The sequence below is a fragment of the Diceros bicornis genome, chromosome 21 (genome assembly GCF_020826845.1).
Source record: "Diceros bicornis minor isolate mBicDic1 chromosome 21, mDicBic1.mat.cur, whole genome shotgun sequence".
Lineage (NCBI taxonomy): Eukaryota > Metazoa > Chordata > Mammalia > Perissodactyla > Rhinocerotidae > Diceros > Diceros bicornis.
In genome coordinates, this window is record NC_080760.1 from 44775470 (window position 1) to 44792588 (window position 17119).

The following is a 17119-nucleotide window of genomic DNA, read 5'->3' on the forward strand; positions in this document are numbered from 1 at the left end:
GATCCCCGGCCCTGAGGTACTTACAATCTGCTAACAGTGACAAGATGTATGAACATAAATAAGTACATAATCTCGTTGATTAGCCAGTCAATGACAAAATTCTCCTAAAATTAGAAGGAAAAAAATGCTACTTTGGTGGCCATCCAGTATTTAATACCCTGCCAGGAAGTTCTTATTCAACTCCAACCTAAATATCTCATGCTTCAGCTGAAGCCTATTTTCTGATTGTTCTAGTTCATTAGCATTCCATTCACAATATAAAGCCTTTTTTTCTTGAGGATGAGTCTGAAGTGGAAAGAGCATGGATTGGGATGAACCCTCCCCTCGAAGCTGCTGGAAGGATTAAACTAAGCCAGAAGTGTGTGGGGCATTCAGTCAGCGCCCAGTATAGAGTAGGGGCTTAACTGGAGTGTGTGCGGATTCTGAATTCGTTCAAACTCCTATACACAAGATGCAGAGTCCTTGGGAGGGTGACAGCATGATTTGACTCGGCACCATTTTATTTACTGGGAGGCAGTGCATTCACTTGCATTGCTACGAAAAATATTACTATTATTAAAGCAGCAGCAGCTGCTGGGCCAGCAGTGAACACTTATTTTGATTTGCATTTTGTGGAAATAAGGAGTATCCAATTTTATGTAAGTGCTATTAATGTGAATAAACATTACAAGGAAAAGGAAATGGGCTTCCTAAAAAAAATGATTAATGAAACATCACGGAAGACTCCCAACATTTCAAAACAATGAAGACACTCAAATTTTATTTCATGCGTACTGGTCAATGAAGAAGCCACTTCGTGGAAGGAAAGCTGTGAGCCCTCAGCAGACCTTTAGGCAGTTTCTGTTACTTAACGGTGGGAGAAGGCCAATCAAATCAGGAAATTTCCCAAATGGAGCCTGGTTGCCCTGCCGGGTCTTCCGTCCATCCTGGGTATCTGTGGAAGGTTATTTCTGAGCACCATGTCATCACTTTGGATTTAAACGGCAATGAGGGGTTTCTTCTCTGTCCACACCCTGTGTGGAATGTTGGTCTTTCTTGACCACATCAGGAAAGCTACAACTAGGCAGCACAGTGCTCTGACCACAGCCCTTCAAAATGTCCCAAATGAATACAGAGCAAAGGGGTCAAGGGGAGGCGAGACTTGCAGAAGGAAGGGCAGAGAAACCATCATCTTCCTCTAGTGCCTCTGGGTGCCAGGCCTGTAGCTGCCTTACCTTCCCCACTGGTTCTCCCGATAACCCTGTGCCGTACTGTCCTCTCCGTAAGCTCTCGCTCCAATGGAGGATGAAGATGATGGGGCCAGAAGCCCCAATCCTAGTCTCAGTTTTGCTGTGTGATCCGGGTATACAGAGAGGGTGCTTCCCTACCCTCTTACCCTTCTCTGAGGACCATCATCACAACCAGTCCCTGCTGAAGGGGAGGGCTTAGTCCTACCCATCTGGTAACCCCACCAACCTAGCCAAAGCTGACTGGACTAGTAGTGGTCTCCTGACCCAAACTGGGCCAATCCAATCCTCCCTCCCAGATGTCCGAATCAGGCACAGAGCCTCAGCTGGTGTGGGGCACAGGAGCTGGGGGGCATGTAGAGCCTGGGCTGCCATCCTCTGTCATTTGCTCAAAAGAGAATATCCTCATTTCCCACCATTCTTGCCCCACATGTCCCATAAAATACTCCCATAAGTCCTTACGATAAACCCTCATTTTGCCTGAACTAGCTGTATTTTGTTTTGTTGGGGGGACGCAGAGTCTTGTCACAACAAAAGAGACTAAGACACTTGGGTTTTCTGGGCCTCAGCTTCCTCATCCACAGAAAGGAGGAGGTGTACTAGATGGTCTCGAAGGCCTTTTCCACCTCTGTCGAGTTTATTTAATAATAATAAAGTCATCATGCCACGTGCTGGGCTGGGCCCCGGGGACACGGCTGTCCTTGCCCTGGCCCCTGAGCACAATGCTACAGAAATACACAGTATCCAGACTGGATGAACGGTAGAAAGAGCTTAGAAGAGCTTATATTTTCCTCCATCCAAAGCACATCTGGCAGCGAAAGGGATGGTCTAGCTCAACTCAGCCAACTCTGCTTTCTGCAACAGTTGGTACCAAAACGCAATTGTCTTTTGGGCTTTACCTCCCTGGCACACGAGGTTCTGATTTTGTTTTTCTGGCTTCTGGCTGGCTAGATTGGGTGCTGTCTTATCAAAGGGACATATATTCCAGTTCTTTTGAGAAAATTATACCATAGCTTCGGCATTAAAATTCAGTTCTTATGTAAGTGACCACAAACAGCACCACGACACAGGGCCACTCAGAATGTGCTTGGCCAGAGGGACCCACCGTGAACTCCTGGATTCTCTTAGGACCAAGAGGGGACAGTGCCTCCAGGTCTGACCTAACCCCTGGCCCATAAATAATTAACACTCATTTTACTGACACGGAAAAGAAGCTATGAGGCACACAGAAACGCAAATTCAAGGACAGATCCTTTTCACTCTAAGGCGCCTGCCTCCAAACCAAAATAGAATTCCTTGTGGTCTCGGTGCTTCAAGCTGTAATCAGTAAAGCACACAACCTAGCTGCCACGCTCTGTCCCAGGCAGGGCTGAGGCATAAATGCTGCCCCAGCACCTCCCACAAATGACTAGAATCAAATATTTGCATTTATTATGTTACAGAGAAAGTAGCTCTTTCCCCAAAGCCCCAGCGAAAATCAGGACGTAGCACTCTCCTGGCTTTGATGCATCAATGGAGGGGACATGGCGAAGGGGAGTCGGGGGACAGGAAACAAAAAGAATCAGCAGTGACACAAAGAAGTGTGGACAGTGAGGCTGCACCGATATAGCCTATCAGGCTGGCCTGGGTTAGAGCAGGGAGCACTGGTCACTGGTTCCCTTACTTCAAAGTAGCACCTACCAAGGGCTGAGTACAGAGTAAAAATGAGTTGACAGGCTGTTTCAGATCAAATTGGCTTTGACCATGACCCCCAATGGTCAATGTGCTTAGTATTGTCCCACTCCTCCCTTTAGTCCCATCTGTGCCTCCACCTCCAGGTCCTTGAAGGCACACAGCTGGCTCTGTCATCTGACCTCCTCATCCCCCCCTTTCCAAAATGAGTCTACCAAGTCTCGTCCTCTCAGTTACAGATTCAAGGGTCTAACCCAATAATAATGAACAGCAGCAGCAATGAGGATAACAAGAACAATCACTTATAGAGCACTGATGCCGGGCACTGTTCTAAGCACTTTACGCACAATGACTCACTAAGAGGTGGGTACTATCCTCACAACGAAACTAAGACACAGAAAGGTTCAGTAACTTGCGCCATATACACCAGGAGATAATAGAGCTGCAGTTAACCTGGGCAAGGGAACTTCATCCTCCTCAACCCAAATGTCACTGCTGGTCCACAGTGGAGAGAACCCTGCCCATCTCCCCATTGAGGAATGCCTCTCACCTCCTTCCTCCCTGCCCCACAGGAGGAGGGCTGACTAAACTGACCAGTCAGACCCTGACATTCACAGGGCCACATTTTACCAGTGATGAAGTCACTTGAGTGCCTCACATGCGTTATCTCCTTTAGTACTAAAAACAATGCCATTTATTTATCAAATGAGGAAACAGAGTCTTGGATGCAAGTGATCTCTAGCCCATCACTTACTCATGTTTAAATAATACATGTGGGAATGGCTAAGGCCAAGGTCTGACTCCAGCCCCAAATGACCAGGTTACGTAAATGGAAACCACCTCTCTGAGGCTCCCTTGACTCAGAGACATAAAGGCAAAGGTCTGGATAGTGTTTGAACGTCCAACAGCACAAAGGCTTCTAATGAAAGCCTCTGAGCCCAACACCAAGGAGGGTTGCTGTGGCCTCACACAGCATGTCTTGTGAGACCAGGGCTTACACCAGCAGACCGGCTAGCAAGAGCAGGTTCCTTATTCAGATTGACTCTCCACCCCTCCTTCCTGGAAGCAAGTTCTAGGCAGCGTCACTGGAAAAGGTGCTCCCCTCCCCATGTACAATCAGCCTTCACAGCCCTTTTGGAGAGTGAAGTGCAAAGAGCCTGGACTGGGAGTCAGGAGACCTGAATTCAAATCTCTGCCTGATTTCCTTCCCATCTTTGGGCCTCAGTCTCCACATCTGAAAGCAAGAGGATTAAACTAGATCTGTGTGGGTCCTCATCCCACCAGAGCTTTCTCTGAAGGAGACACAAAACTCTAAGGGTTCTTCTGGCAAAACAATCACAGGAATGAGATAACATTTTGCTTCCCAATTTTAGGAATCTGTAACTGGCAATCCAAGTATCATCAGAAGATAATCAGTCTACACCACTGAGCTGATGCATTTCTGCCAAAAGCAAAGACAACTGGCATGAGAGTTATGCTGAACCACATTAGTAGAGGCGTCAATTTTTTTGAAACACTGCAAGTGGCTATTAGACCTCCATCACGACTCTCATGGGGCCCTTGGAGATTAGGCTCCTAAGCTGGCAAGCACCAGACCAGATTTTCTCCAAGGTCCCTTCAACTCTGACGTCCACTGATTCTCAGCACCCAGCCAAAGGCAAGCTGTGGATGGCCAAGAAGCCAGAAGGCAGACAGCCAGAGCCTGCAGCAGCCCAACCAAGAGTAGTGGTTCTTCAGCCAGGGCTGTGGGCAGCTCCCAGGCAGAGGCAGGCTGGTCAACAGTCCTAGGCTAAGATTGCCAGGGTGCAGCTGGAAGCCACAGGGCCGTTTTCTCCTCTGCTGAGCCCAGGGAGGACTGCTGGCAGCACTGTCTCTGACTACAAAAAGCAGAGGTTTCAAGAGAGGTCCAACAAGACAAAGAACAGAAAAAGAAACTCTCTTCCCCTTTTTCTTCTCTACTCTAAACTCTCCCTCTCTGGCACTAGAAATCAAGTAAGGATAGGAAAAACAATCAGCAGCTGTCTTCTTTATGGGCCCTGCAAGACAAAAGAAACTAGTGGACAGGAAGGACAAAAGACACTGAGTCACAGAACAAACAGAAAGGGGGTTAGATCCAGAGATCCTGCCTTCAGAGCCAAGTCTATCATTTACTACTGTATGACCTTGGGCAAGTCATTTTACCTCTCTGAGCCTGGTTTATTCATACGTAAAAGAATGATAGAAATGCTACCAGACAGGCGTTGTATTAGATGGTAGACGTGGAAAACGTTTTTTAAACCCTAGAGATGTATATAAAGGGCAAAGAGCATTGGCTTGGAATACCAGGCTAACAGGTTTGAGCCTTGTTTTAGAAAAAGTGTGAGTTCTGGTACATAAAGGGAGTTTCCTTCTCTCTCTGCTTCTGCAGGCAACTGTATTCTTCACTCACTGAGCCGTGCTGGTAGAGAAAACTCCCCCTAAATACCTCCAGAGTTGGTCGGAGGGTTGGGCCACAGAGCCCAGGATTCTGTGTGGGACTGTGGCATCAAGGGAAGGCTTGATGACCTTTTGTTGTTCTATCTTCCAGAGGCCAGGGACAAAGAGAGCACATTTTCTTCACCTTAAGCAACGCACAGGACCAGCCTTGATTTCTATCTAAACCCTTCTTGAGACTTGTTTTTCTTTAAGACTACAACCACGTGTAGCAGCTGCCATATAAAGAAGCACTTCCTATGAAGTTGATCAGCTTTCAAAATTTAAGAGAAGTAGTGCTCTTGCATTCTAGAACACTGGGAGCTGATGAACAAGATAGGACTTCAGTGCCGCAGAAGTCCTGTGCATGCGACTCCACAGAACAACACCTGAGGACCTAAAGGCATTTACCAAAGACTGATGACCTTTAGTCATCAGCATGGAAAAAGATGTCCAAAAGAACATGGGTAAAAATTAAAATTTACACGGAGCGGGGAAACAGACAGATGAAGTCTGACTGGCATGCATGAGGACACTATAGAAATGAGATTAATTCCCTAATCCACAATTCACTGTTTGTGTGACCTTGGGCAAAATATTTAACTATTGTAAGCTGGGGGCAATGACAACACTAGGGTGAGTGTAAGCATTAAATAATAGTATGTACAGGGCTTGCACATAGTAGGAACACCAATAACTGGTAACCACTGTTATTATGAAACAGGCCTCGATAATAAATCTACATTCCACACCTTCATTCATTTCTTCATTTAGCCAAACATTTCTCTGCCTTCAGAAAGGACTGAACACACATCTGCACATGTTAAGACAAGCTGACCTCTAATGCAAGACCCACACCCGACGATAAGAACCCTTTTAGATTGTGCACTTCTTGATGGCAGGGTTGTTCATCTTAGCATCCCCAGGGCCTAGCACACTGCTGGGCATGCAACAGGCACTGGACTTTGTACGCTGACTGGGTGGTAATTTGAGTGATTTAGCTTATATTGCTGGGGTGAATGTCCTATATTATTTCCCTCACCTATGAACTGCTCCTTTCTTCCCTGTTAAGAGTGACAGCCCTATTTATCTCCTTCTCAAAGACCATTAGTTTCTCCATAACATAATCCAGATAACAACCCCAATACCTCAGCGAGGCTTAGCAAAATGACTTGCACACAGTAGGTGCTCCCCAAAAACGTGCTGAGTGAATGCTGTTCCTGGATTATGCCCAAATAAGTCCCCTTATTTGAATCTGAAAACCTGTACCCAAATCTCTGAAAGCACAGAAAGAAAAAATTGTGTATTTTATTACTATTAAGAACTCCCTAGAATGTGAACATGAAGAAAAACTCAGCCACTTAGGAACTGAAGCACCTGTTTCATGAGACCAAAATTAGAAGGAACGATGAAAGCGAAGCCTCCTACGCTCTCTACAAAGCCAATGAATATGTCTCTGTGGACCTTTAGAACACCTATTTTATGTCTTAACTGTTTAAGGATTTCCTAACTCCATTTACTTTCCAGCCATTTGACCTTGGAGACAAATAATTTCATCTCTCTAGGCCTCAATTTTCTTCTCTGTAAAATGGAGATAACGACTGTCCCTTCTTCATAAAGGTTCTATGAGGGTTAATATGATCATGCATGCCACGTACCTACCAAGGGCCTGGTACAGGGCAGCTGCTCAATAAATGGGCAGAACACGCCTTCTCCATCATCAAAGATAAAGTGCTGGCCAGTATTAAATAACCAAGCAGACCTTCATTCATCATGTTGGACTCTCCCCTGCACCAGCACTAAGTATTGACCAATCTAAGGCTTTAAATGGAGTCTGTCCTACTGTGTCCCCAACAGTGGTCCTGGAATGCCGGCTTGCTCCCTTCTTGGGAAAACTGTCTTCTCCTGGTCTCCTAGTCATTTACTCATAACTTCCAAACGGTCACGAGTAAAATGGCACACGTCAGTGTGCTTTGGTTGCTGAATAAGCAAAACACTGGCTTTTTGCTTGGAAAACGCTCACACACCAGGATGAAATCTTGGCAGCCAATCCATTTCTGCCTTCCCAAAGCTGCCATCACAGTGTGCCAGCCTCACCATGACTCCCAGAACCATGTGGGCCTCTTCGCCCCCAAAAGTGAAGCCCAGAAGTAAACTCTTTGCCTCTTTTACCATATATTTCTGACCCATTTCCTAGAGGGCTCATCTCAGAGATTTAAACAAAAGCACCAACATCTGCAAAGCACAGCACACTGCCAACAGGACATAGTAAAAGGGAGACTGTGGGGTAATTTGGGGTTCCAACCTTGGAGATCTAATATACATTTTTAGTTGAGACTTATGTATGTTTATTAGGAATCCAAAGAGCAAAAAATGTACGTAAATAAACAGGAAGATATTTAATTACTAGAACTACAAAAAGTTTTTTTTAAAAAGAAAAAATTCCAGGGGGCCGGCCTGGTGGCACAAGCAGTTAAGTGCGCGAACTCCACTGCGGCTACCTGGGGTTCGCCGGTTCAGATCCCGGGAGCACACCGACACACCGCTTGGCAAGCCATGCTGTGGTGGCGTCCCATATAAAGTGGAGGAAGATGGGCACAGATGTTAGCCCATGTCCAGTCTTCCTCAGCAAAAAAAAAAAAAAAGGGGGGGGGAGGATTGGCAGATGTTAGCACAGGGCTGATCTTCCTCACAAAAAAATAAATCAATAAATAAAATTAAAAAAAAAGAGAAGAAAAAATTCCAAGCTGCCCAAATTAAGTCCTATTCCTGAATTTCCACATCACCAAAAAAGTACCCAAAAATTTTACTCCTAAGAATAACCACAAGATAGCACAAACAGCGTTCTTAAAATTTCCAAGCATCTCACTTGTGAAGCATATGTTAACAAGATTTTGTGGTTTGCCCCAAAACTTTTCCTTATATTTTGAAGGTAATAACCTTAAGTCCCATATGGTTTAAGAACTGAATTCTGACCCACTTAAAATATTTATCACAATGTATCCCTTCCATATCTGTAAGCTAAGAGTTAAAAACAAAAACCCAACTGTGGTAGTGATCTACCAATAAGAAACTGAAGGGTATATGCAAGTCATGAGTCCAATCTCACAGAATATGATTCAAGAGTTAAAAGATGCAGACTGGGGACAATGACTTCTTGACCAGTTCTGTACTCAAGTAAAGAAAAAGAATTACAAAATTATTGTGCCATTCTAGATAAAATATTTACTGCTATATTTTTGAGAACATGAGTATTATCAACGTACTCTAACATGACACTTTTGAACTTCTAGCCTGGTTTCAATCCCTTCTCAAGTTCATAGGTGACCACATTTGTATTACGATTGGATCTATTTTTCTACCCAACCTTGCAAAACAGTATTTATTCCTCACAAAAAAATGCATCTGTTGCATTTGCTTTTAAATTTAGTTACTTCAAACTAAGATCAAGAGCAGCCGCATGTAACTTAACATTAACCCTATCCTCTGGTGTAGCTGCAAAATATGGGCACATACTCCTACAAATAGCATCACCAACTACTTACCCTTATCACCCCCCACACAAACAGAATACAGTAACACTATCTGAATGTGCAGGAGGGGAAAGTTAAAATAACTGACAGCTCTATTAGCAGGCAGTGAAGAACTTATCTAGAAGGAAAATAACTGCTCAGTCTAATCAATGCCACATCCTTCAGAGGCATACACAATTAGTACAGAAAAAGGATGCAAAATGCTCCTCCATCAGCATGTTCCAATTTACCACAATTAAGTGAAGGACAGACCTATCATGAGATGGAAAGCCTGACAACTCGGTTTAATCCCAGACACTAAGCATCAGGCTGGTGCAAGACTGACAGTTCACAAAGACGAAAAAGTAAAGAAAAAGATCTATTTACCTCTGGGCTTCAAACAAACTGAGTTAGGTGGTATTTCTCCAACTGAATTTCAAAATTCAGTTCAATAACCCAACATTAGCTTCAAAGAGAACTCTAGAAGCATCCTCAACTGGCACAGACCTTTCACACTAATTTGCATCACCAGGCAGGCAAGATGGGACCCAGCACGAACAGAAATCGCTCCCCTCCTGAAATTTAGGAGCCCTGTGCTTCAGAACGCCAGTTCTGCGTATAACCTGACCTGAAGAGCCTCAAAGCCGTATCAAGAGCAGTTTGCCCACAAAAGCCCAAGCTTCTCAACATTACAGACGGCTGGCCACGGCGAGCTTAAATCAGAAAGGGCTCCCCAAACCTCCAATGAGCCAACCGCAAGATAATCCACCGAGGGAAGACGATGTGCCTTCCTAACTTCCCCCAATGCTGTCTTTTTAGGCTGAAATAGGTTTGGCTTGTTTGGAGGGGAGTGGTGCTTTATGGCACGTACAGATGGTGCAGAGTTTCAGGGCAAAAGTCCTATTTTTATAGAGGTTCCGAGGCTTCTGCAGCTCGTGGGCTTGCAGGTTGCTCCTAAGCTACCCACCCCGCCCTAACACTAACTCACTTAAAATTTTAAAGGAAATTGCCATGCCCTTGGCCCTGCCCCCAGACCCCCACAACGCTTCTGGAAGGGTCCACATAAGAGGAGCTGTTCTTTCTGCTGTCTCAGGCCTCCCTTGTCCCCAGCTGGCCAGCTTTTCCAGGCAGCATCGGCCTCAGGTCTCCTCAGTTCACAGCCTATGAGTGCCCTGTGGGCAAGTCCTGCTGGCGCAGCAGCCTCGAGCTCTATCAAACCTCGGGAGAGCGGAGCCGGGTGGGGACCTGTCTGCACAGACCTCTCTTTCCACCCAGGGCTTCAGGGGCCGGGGACTAGCGGGGAGGAATCCTGGGGGAAGGCAGTCCCAGCCTGAGCTCCCTCTCATTCCTCTGGGATTTTTCCACCGGCCCCTGCCTATGCGGCCAAGCCTGCCTGGCCGAGCCGGGCCGTGGAGAGATGCATTCACTGACCATCTCCCAGTCCCTTGCTGGTGACCTTGGCCACGTTGCTTCGCCTCCCTCTGCCCCGGGTGGCCTGACACCACCTACTTCTCGGGTTATGAGTGGGTCACAATGATGGGGAAAGAACCGAACAGACCGCCTGGCATCCAGGAAGGGCGCAAGACAGGGAGAGGACTCCCTCTTCTTCCTCGGGGTGTCCAGAGCTTACTCAGTCCTCTCCCCACCTCCAGCCCCCGGGGGTCGGCGCCGGGGCAATGGGGGCGGGGGACTGCACATCCCAAGTCCCCCATTCACCTGGGAGCGGGGGAGGGGGTGTGGCTCCCCCAGCCCCCAACACCCCCTTGCTCCCCGGCTCCGACATCGCGACAAGCCCACCGCGAGGCAGCGGCTGCGAGCGGAGGCGGCGCGGCGTCCCCGCGGGCGGGCCGGGGTCCCCGGGGGGCGCAGCGGCCCGACCTACCTCCTCCAGCAGCGTGACGGTGTTCCTGCAGTTGTGCAGCCGCGTGGTGAAGCTGGACGTGGTGGGCGAGTTGTAGTCCTCGGTGGTCTCGGCGATGAACTCGGAGACGGAGATCTGGTCCGGCATCCTGCCGGGGGGGCGAGACACAAGCGGGGGCGGGGGGTGAGTCACGGCGCAGGCTCCCGGGGCCGCGGGCCGCCCGGCGGCTCATGAACGCCCCGCGCTCCCGCCACCCGCCGCCCGGCCTGGCGCGGCTGCCGTCCCCGGCGGCGGCGGGAGAAAGGGCGGGCGGAGCAGGCGACGCTCGACGCGGGGCCCTTCAAACTCCGAGCGGCGCGCGAGGCGGGGGGCTCTCCAGGACCCGCCTCCCTCTGCTCATGCCGGCGGCGCGGGGGCTCGGGCCGGGCAGCTCGCGGCGGCCGGCTGCCTCCTCAGACGCTCTGACAGGCGGCGGCGAGGACACCGACTGCCTGAGCGCACACTCCCGCGGGCGGGCGGCGCTCCCGCTCCAGTCACGGGGACAAACAAGGAAGTGCTCTGCGCACGCGCCGTCGCCCCCGCCGCGGCCCCCGCCCCGCCCCCGCCGCCCCCGGCCCGGCCCCCGCCCGCGCCGCCTCCCCGGCCACGTTTCGACGCGGGCGCCCCGGCGGGGGCCGCGCGGCTCCCCGGCGGCCCCCGGAGCGGTTACTTCAGCGAGCTCGTTCCGCGAGCGTTTTGCAAGAAGGGGGACCAGAGAAAGTTGTACGCGTGCTTTTTCAGTCCCGTGTGGGTGCACGAAGCGAGGCCCGGAGCGCCGCCTCCTGCTGCGAGGGCCGCGGGCCGAGCCAGCGGGGCGCAGGGGCGGCCTCCGGGGCCCGGGCTTGCCGCTGCCCGCTCGCGCGGCTCCCGCCCGCATTCCCTTTGCAGGGCGCTCCCCGCCGCCGGAAGGCTAGTTTTGTGCAGTTTGCTCAGGTCGCTCAAATGCTAAGTGAAGACGAATGAGACTTTTTGCTTTTTTACAATTTTCTAATCCTTCCATTTGCACTGCTGTTTTTTTAACCCGGAGGACAGACGAGGGTCAGGGAGTGTAAAAGGCATTTCCCGAGGTGCAAATCGTGTACAACGCTAAGCAGATGCTAAATTTCAGCGGAAAAAGTACCAACAGATTGCTCATTCCTCGGCCCCGGCAGATGGCTATTTTTTTTAACCAGCTCAATCTACTTAGTCCAAAGAATCCATTTAATTTCTCACCATTGATTGCGGATGAAATTGGTTTAAAAAAAAAAATCTAGGCCCCTGGGAAGCTCCGCACGATCGGTTCCAATTACAGGAGCTGCTCCAATAGGAGCAGCCTTGTAAACTCGTCTCCCAAATGCGCCCCCTTCGGGCGCAAGGCTGGCCTTATGGCCTCCTCCAGGATTGAGTTCCTGTCATCTTATATGGTTAAGTGTCTGTTCTCTGGTCCTTACCCTCAAGTACAACGGAGTACCCCCAAGGCAGGGACCTTGTCTTAGCATTGGGCCTGGTACAGAGTTGCAGCCGAGAGGTTGTCAAATGAAAACGCATCACCTCGCTTACTGTGACATATTACTAAGGGCCTACTATGTGCCCTGGAGGTTTAGTGATAACAATGCCCCTGCACTCATGAGCTTACCTTCCAGTAGGGAAACAGACAACCAACAAATACGTAATATAAAGTGAAGTACGTATAAAATAAGAAAGTCATGGAGGTGTTATTGCATAAGGGATGTTCAGAGAAGGCCTCTCTGCCAAGGTGACATCTTGAGTAGAAGAGAGAATGAGAGGCTGAGTCCCATAGAGAGCCTTGACTATGGGATCTAGGCCTTCAGTTGCCTCACAAGAGGAGGAAGATAGGTCACCAACCCCAAGAGGCTATTAAAAGACAACGGACAAGAAAGTGCTTCGTGCACAGCGGAGCCATTAGAATTGGAGGCGTTTGGTCTCCCTGTGTTGGTTGCACTGAACCTGCCCTGTGCCTCCAGCAAATGCTCATCAATGTCAGGTAGGCAAGTGTCTCAGCCAACTAAAGGAAGACGTTCTCAAGGCTCTGTGCACCAATGAAGACTCTCCCCTGGCAAAGTGAAGTGCTGAGAAATCAACTTTGAGAGGCATTCTGAAAAATAAGTAAACAAACAAACAGGCACCCACTTTCTCCTCATTCGGTTTTAAAAGTTTGGTTTGGAACACAGTGAGGTTGAGGTTCTGGGGAGATAGCCAGATGGTGAAAGCAGGCAGTTGACTTGCACCTGGAGGTCACTTGCTCACGTGCAGTGGTTGACAGAACATGGGCTTTTAGTATATGAGCCACCCAGAAGGTATAGTTCCACATACTAAACAGGTCATCCTGCATCTGGAAAATGCTGTGACTTGGAGCAAGCTACCCCATGGAGCAGTTGAGAGCATTACAGCCAGCACTTGGACTCCCATCCACTCCAAGAAGGCCTTCTTTTGAGCTAGAAACCAATTTAGACTTCGGTTTTGCATTTATTCTACTCTTCCCTCTATTCTAAGTTGTCATCTAATGCCTATCACCTCTGCTGGACTGGTAGCTCCTTCCATCCCGTATGTATGGCATATAGTAAACACTCGATAAATATAAGCCATTATAAAAGCCTAGAGTCAGTGAATAATTGCCTCAATTCCAGGAGCCTTGGATTCCAGAGCTTTCTCTCCTAGTAACTGATGCTGTCACCTTGGGCCTTGGTGCCATCACTTGTAAAATAAAGGGGTGGGTATGGCAAAATGACCGCACAGATCCCTCCCAGCTGGAGCTGAGTCTGTGCATACCCTCAGCTCTACAGATGCAAGAAATAAAGATTATTACAACTACCTAAGCTAACTGCGATAGTAAACAGCAGGGGAATTCTTTCCTGAATTCACCAGAAAGCCCAACCTGCTGCCATGAATTGTTGTTTCAGTTTCAGTTGAAGATTATGTTATGTATCTGCTCCTCCTCTCCGTCTCCTCTGGCCAAGAAAGGAATATGTGAACAACGAGATATTGTGCCTGGTAAGTATATACCTCCTCAGACTGGTCTGCAATTAGAATTTCAAAGGTTCACACCTCTACCTACTATTTCTGGGATTCACGGGCCATAATCCTCTTTAAATTTGAAACCAGGCCTTGGTGCAAACCATCTGCACCTCTCATTTTTTCAAATACCCTGAAAACCATTCCTGTATATCTAAAAGTGAATAGAGTCTGGTGTAGGCAAAACGCTGGATTTCTTTGTGTGGAGCTGCTCAGAAATACACATCATCCTTTCCAGAGCCAGGAAACACACACACACACACACACACATACACTCACACACTTATACTTGTATATGGCCGGCTTTGTATAAAGCAGGCATTATCTTCATTGTCATCATCATAATCCCCATCAAAGACTGTTCAGCACCCTTGCACTCATGCCAGTTTCTTACTCTGAGCACTGCTGATTGGGGTAAGACAGTGGTCCTTGCAGGATGCTCTCTATCTCCTTGAAAAGTGGCAATAAGAATAGCTGAGGCTTATTCTTATGGATAGTGGTGGCACTACAGACCCCACGGTCATCAAGGAATTGGATGAGTTATGTTTCCAGTTGTAGGCTTCACTCTCATGCATTTGCCTAACAATCCAAGGGGGTGCATCTGAAGATGGCTAACAACATACCAGAGGTGGGAGAGAGGGGGTGGGGAGTTGGGGGTGCTCTGTGGGCCCAAGAAACCAAGAGGAGCTATTGATGCTCCCATCAACAGTGCTAGCCAGCATCCCAGCCTGACGGGATAGAATTACAGCATTCATCAAAGGCTCCCAATGCCTTCACGGGACAGGGTCAATGGAGTAGAGTGGGGAGAGAATATGCTTTGTGATACGTGAACCTAGGTTGAATCTCTGCTCTGTCACTTATTAGCCTTGTTTTCTCATCTGCAAAATTAGGGTAGCAATAAAACCACACTACAGGTTGTTATGCAAAATGAAATGAGCAGATGTGGATAAAGTGGTTGACCTATAATGAATAATCAACCAATGTTAGTTCCCTTTGAAATCCCTTTTTATGTGAAGTGTGACTATAAATGCATCTCTTTTCACTCCACGACTCAGATATATCACTAAATTAGTCACCTGGAGAAGAGAAGAGGGGGGGTAGAGGCTGCACAGTAATTCCCAAAGTCTGGGATCCTGAATTTGGGAATAGTCTTCAGAGACCTGGGTTATTCTGGTAAGTATCCTTTGTGAGTTTGGATCCATTAGTGATGGTTCAGGATTTTGGAAGTAAATAAACAGTATCTAGAGTCAAATAGGATGAATACCAATCAAGATCAGAAGTGAGTTGACACCATAAAATAAAAGCCTTGTTTTCATTGATCACAGCTCCTGTAAAGAATAATATTCTGAGCAAGGCAATTTCTGGAGGATAGAACAGGGCATTTATTTTGCAGAAGCATGAGTTATAGGCTGATTCTCACATGAGAAAGACGAGATCACATCTCTGCCACATAGCAGCTGTTAGGCCTTGTTAAAGTAATTTACTTCTCTGAGTCTCAGTTTTCACATCTGCAAAATGGGGGCAATGAAAATAGCTATCCCTTAGTGCTCTGAGGATTCAGTGAACTAAGGCACATAAAGGGCTTGGCAGGGTCTGAGATATCATAAGTAAACAATCTTATGGGAATACTGAAAACCTTACCTGGAGATATAAATTCTGATATTGCTTCCAAAAAAAATTCACTGAGACCTGCTAGGTACCAGATACTTGACTAAGTAGAGAATTTTGGACATACATATCCTTCTTTAAACTTCATGACAACTTTATAAGGTAAGTATAATTATCCCCAATTTACCAAGAGAGAAACCCGAGGCTACCGGGGTATAGGATACTACTTTCTGACTTGCTCTCCTGGGCCGGGCACTGCACTGGTTGTTATACACGCAGTGTCTGAATTCATTCACATAACAGTCCTGATATGGGAGTATTACAATAATGGAAACTAAGACACAATGAAATCTCACCATGAGTTAATGTCTCTGAGCCTGGCAGACGAAATCTAGTACTTTTTCCACCACCTGCAAAATCGGTCTCTCCACTATACTACCTCTGTTAGATATTTTTCCCAACCCAGGCAACCAAGGAAAGTGTTCTTATTTCACCTAACTTATGAATTCATTTTCTATCATCTTAATGAAGTGCCAGAAGAAAGGAAAGCACTGCGTGTGTTGGGGGGGACAGGAGGAGGGAAGCATAGGTATTTGAGTCCATGTGTTTTAGTGCTAGGCTCATGCTGCCATATTCTTCCTAAGCTAAGGACTTTTTTCATGTGCCTTGTATGAGTGCTTCCCAAGTGCACTCCTGCAATTTCATGTAATAATAAATTTTTTTAAAAGCCCATTGTAGGGGCCAGCCTGGTGGCGTAGTGGTTAAGTTTGCACGTTCCGCTTGGGTGGCCTGGGGTTCACGGGTTCGGATCCCGGGCGTGGCCTACGCACCGCTTATCAAGCCATGCTGTGGTACCATCCCATATAAAGTAAACGAAGATGGGCACGGATGTTAGCCCACGGCCAACCTTCCTCAGCAAAAAGAGGAGGATTGGCAACAGATGTTAGCTCAGGGCTGATCTTCCTCACTAAAAATAAATAAATAAATAAATAAATAAATAGCCCATTCTAATGCCAAATGTGCTTAATTTAATTTAAATACTCCAAGTAAAACCACTAGAGTGTTCTCAGTAAGTAAAGAGGAGAACATGGTTTGTCTGGGGACAAAAAACTGCTCTCTGTTCCGACTATTCCTTTTTTTGTGTGTGTGTGAGAACCCAGAAGACATGTAGTGTAAATGTCAACTGAATGAACTCAGGAATATATTTCTGTTCTGTCCTGTAAAATAACAATAATAATATCAACTAATAATTGTTGTGCTTATTATATGCCCTGTACCATTCTGAGCCATTGCAGGCATGACCTCACTTAATACTGGCACCAACCAAATAAAGCAAGTACTGGTATCGTCCCCATTTATACATGGGGGAAACCTGAAGCTTAGCGGTCACCCTGGCAAGTGGTGAAGCAAGACTGAGCAGTCTGATTTCATGGCCCATGTGATCACCCACCCTGCACTACGTGCTCATCCAAGACATGGGTCCACAGCCCTGGGATAATTTTCTGTTGGAGCCCATGTGTTATCTTTTTTCCCTCCTTTTTTCCCTCTTTCCCTCATTACAAGCCCAAATCAAATGCAAGCTTGACTGGTCTGGAGAGCACTCCCCTTGCTCCAATCCTCCAGTTGGGAATAATCTTCGCATGGATGTCTGCAATATTGCCTCTCTCACCCTGCCATAAGCAACAGGAGGATGCTGGCACTGCTCAGAGGGACTTCAAACTCATCTATACGTGGAGAGA

General features: G+C 47.5%; 1 protein-coding gene across 3 annotated transcripts in view; it reads right to left on the minus strand.

Annotated features, from left to right (window-relative positions):
• Nucleotides 1–17119, minus strand: part of ASAP1 (ArfGAP with SH3 domain, ankyrin repeat and PH domain 1) — a 355431-nt gene that overhangs the window by 269010 nt on the left and 69302 nt on the right. For 2 of the 3 annotated variants that reach the window (XM_058564945.1, XM_058564942.1), the window contains exon 3: nucleotides 10743–10869. The exons of the other annotated variant lie outside the window; for it this stretch is intronic. In XM_058564945.1, coding sequence (XP_058420928.1) covers nucleotides 10743–10869 — 127 coding nt within the window. The remainder of the gene's footprint in view (nucleotides 1–10742; nucleotides 10870–17119) is intronic. 3 annotated transcript variants of the gene reach the window in all.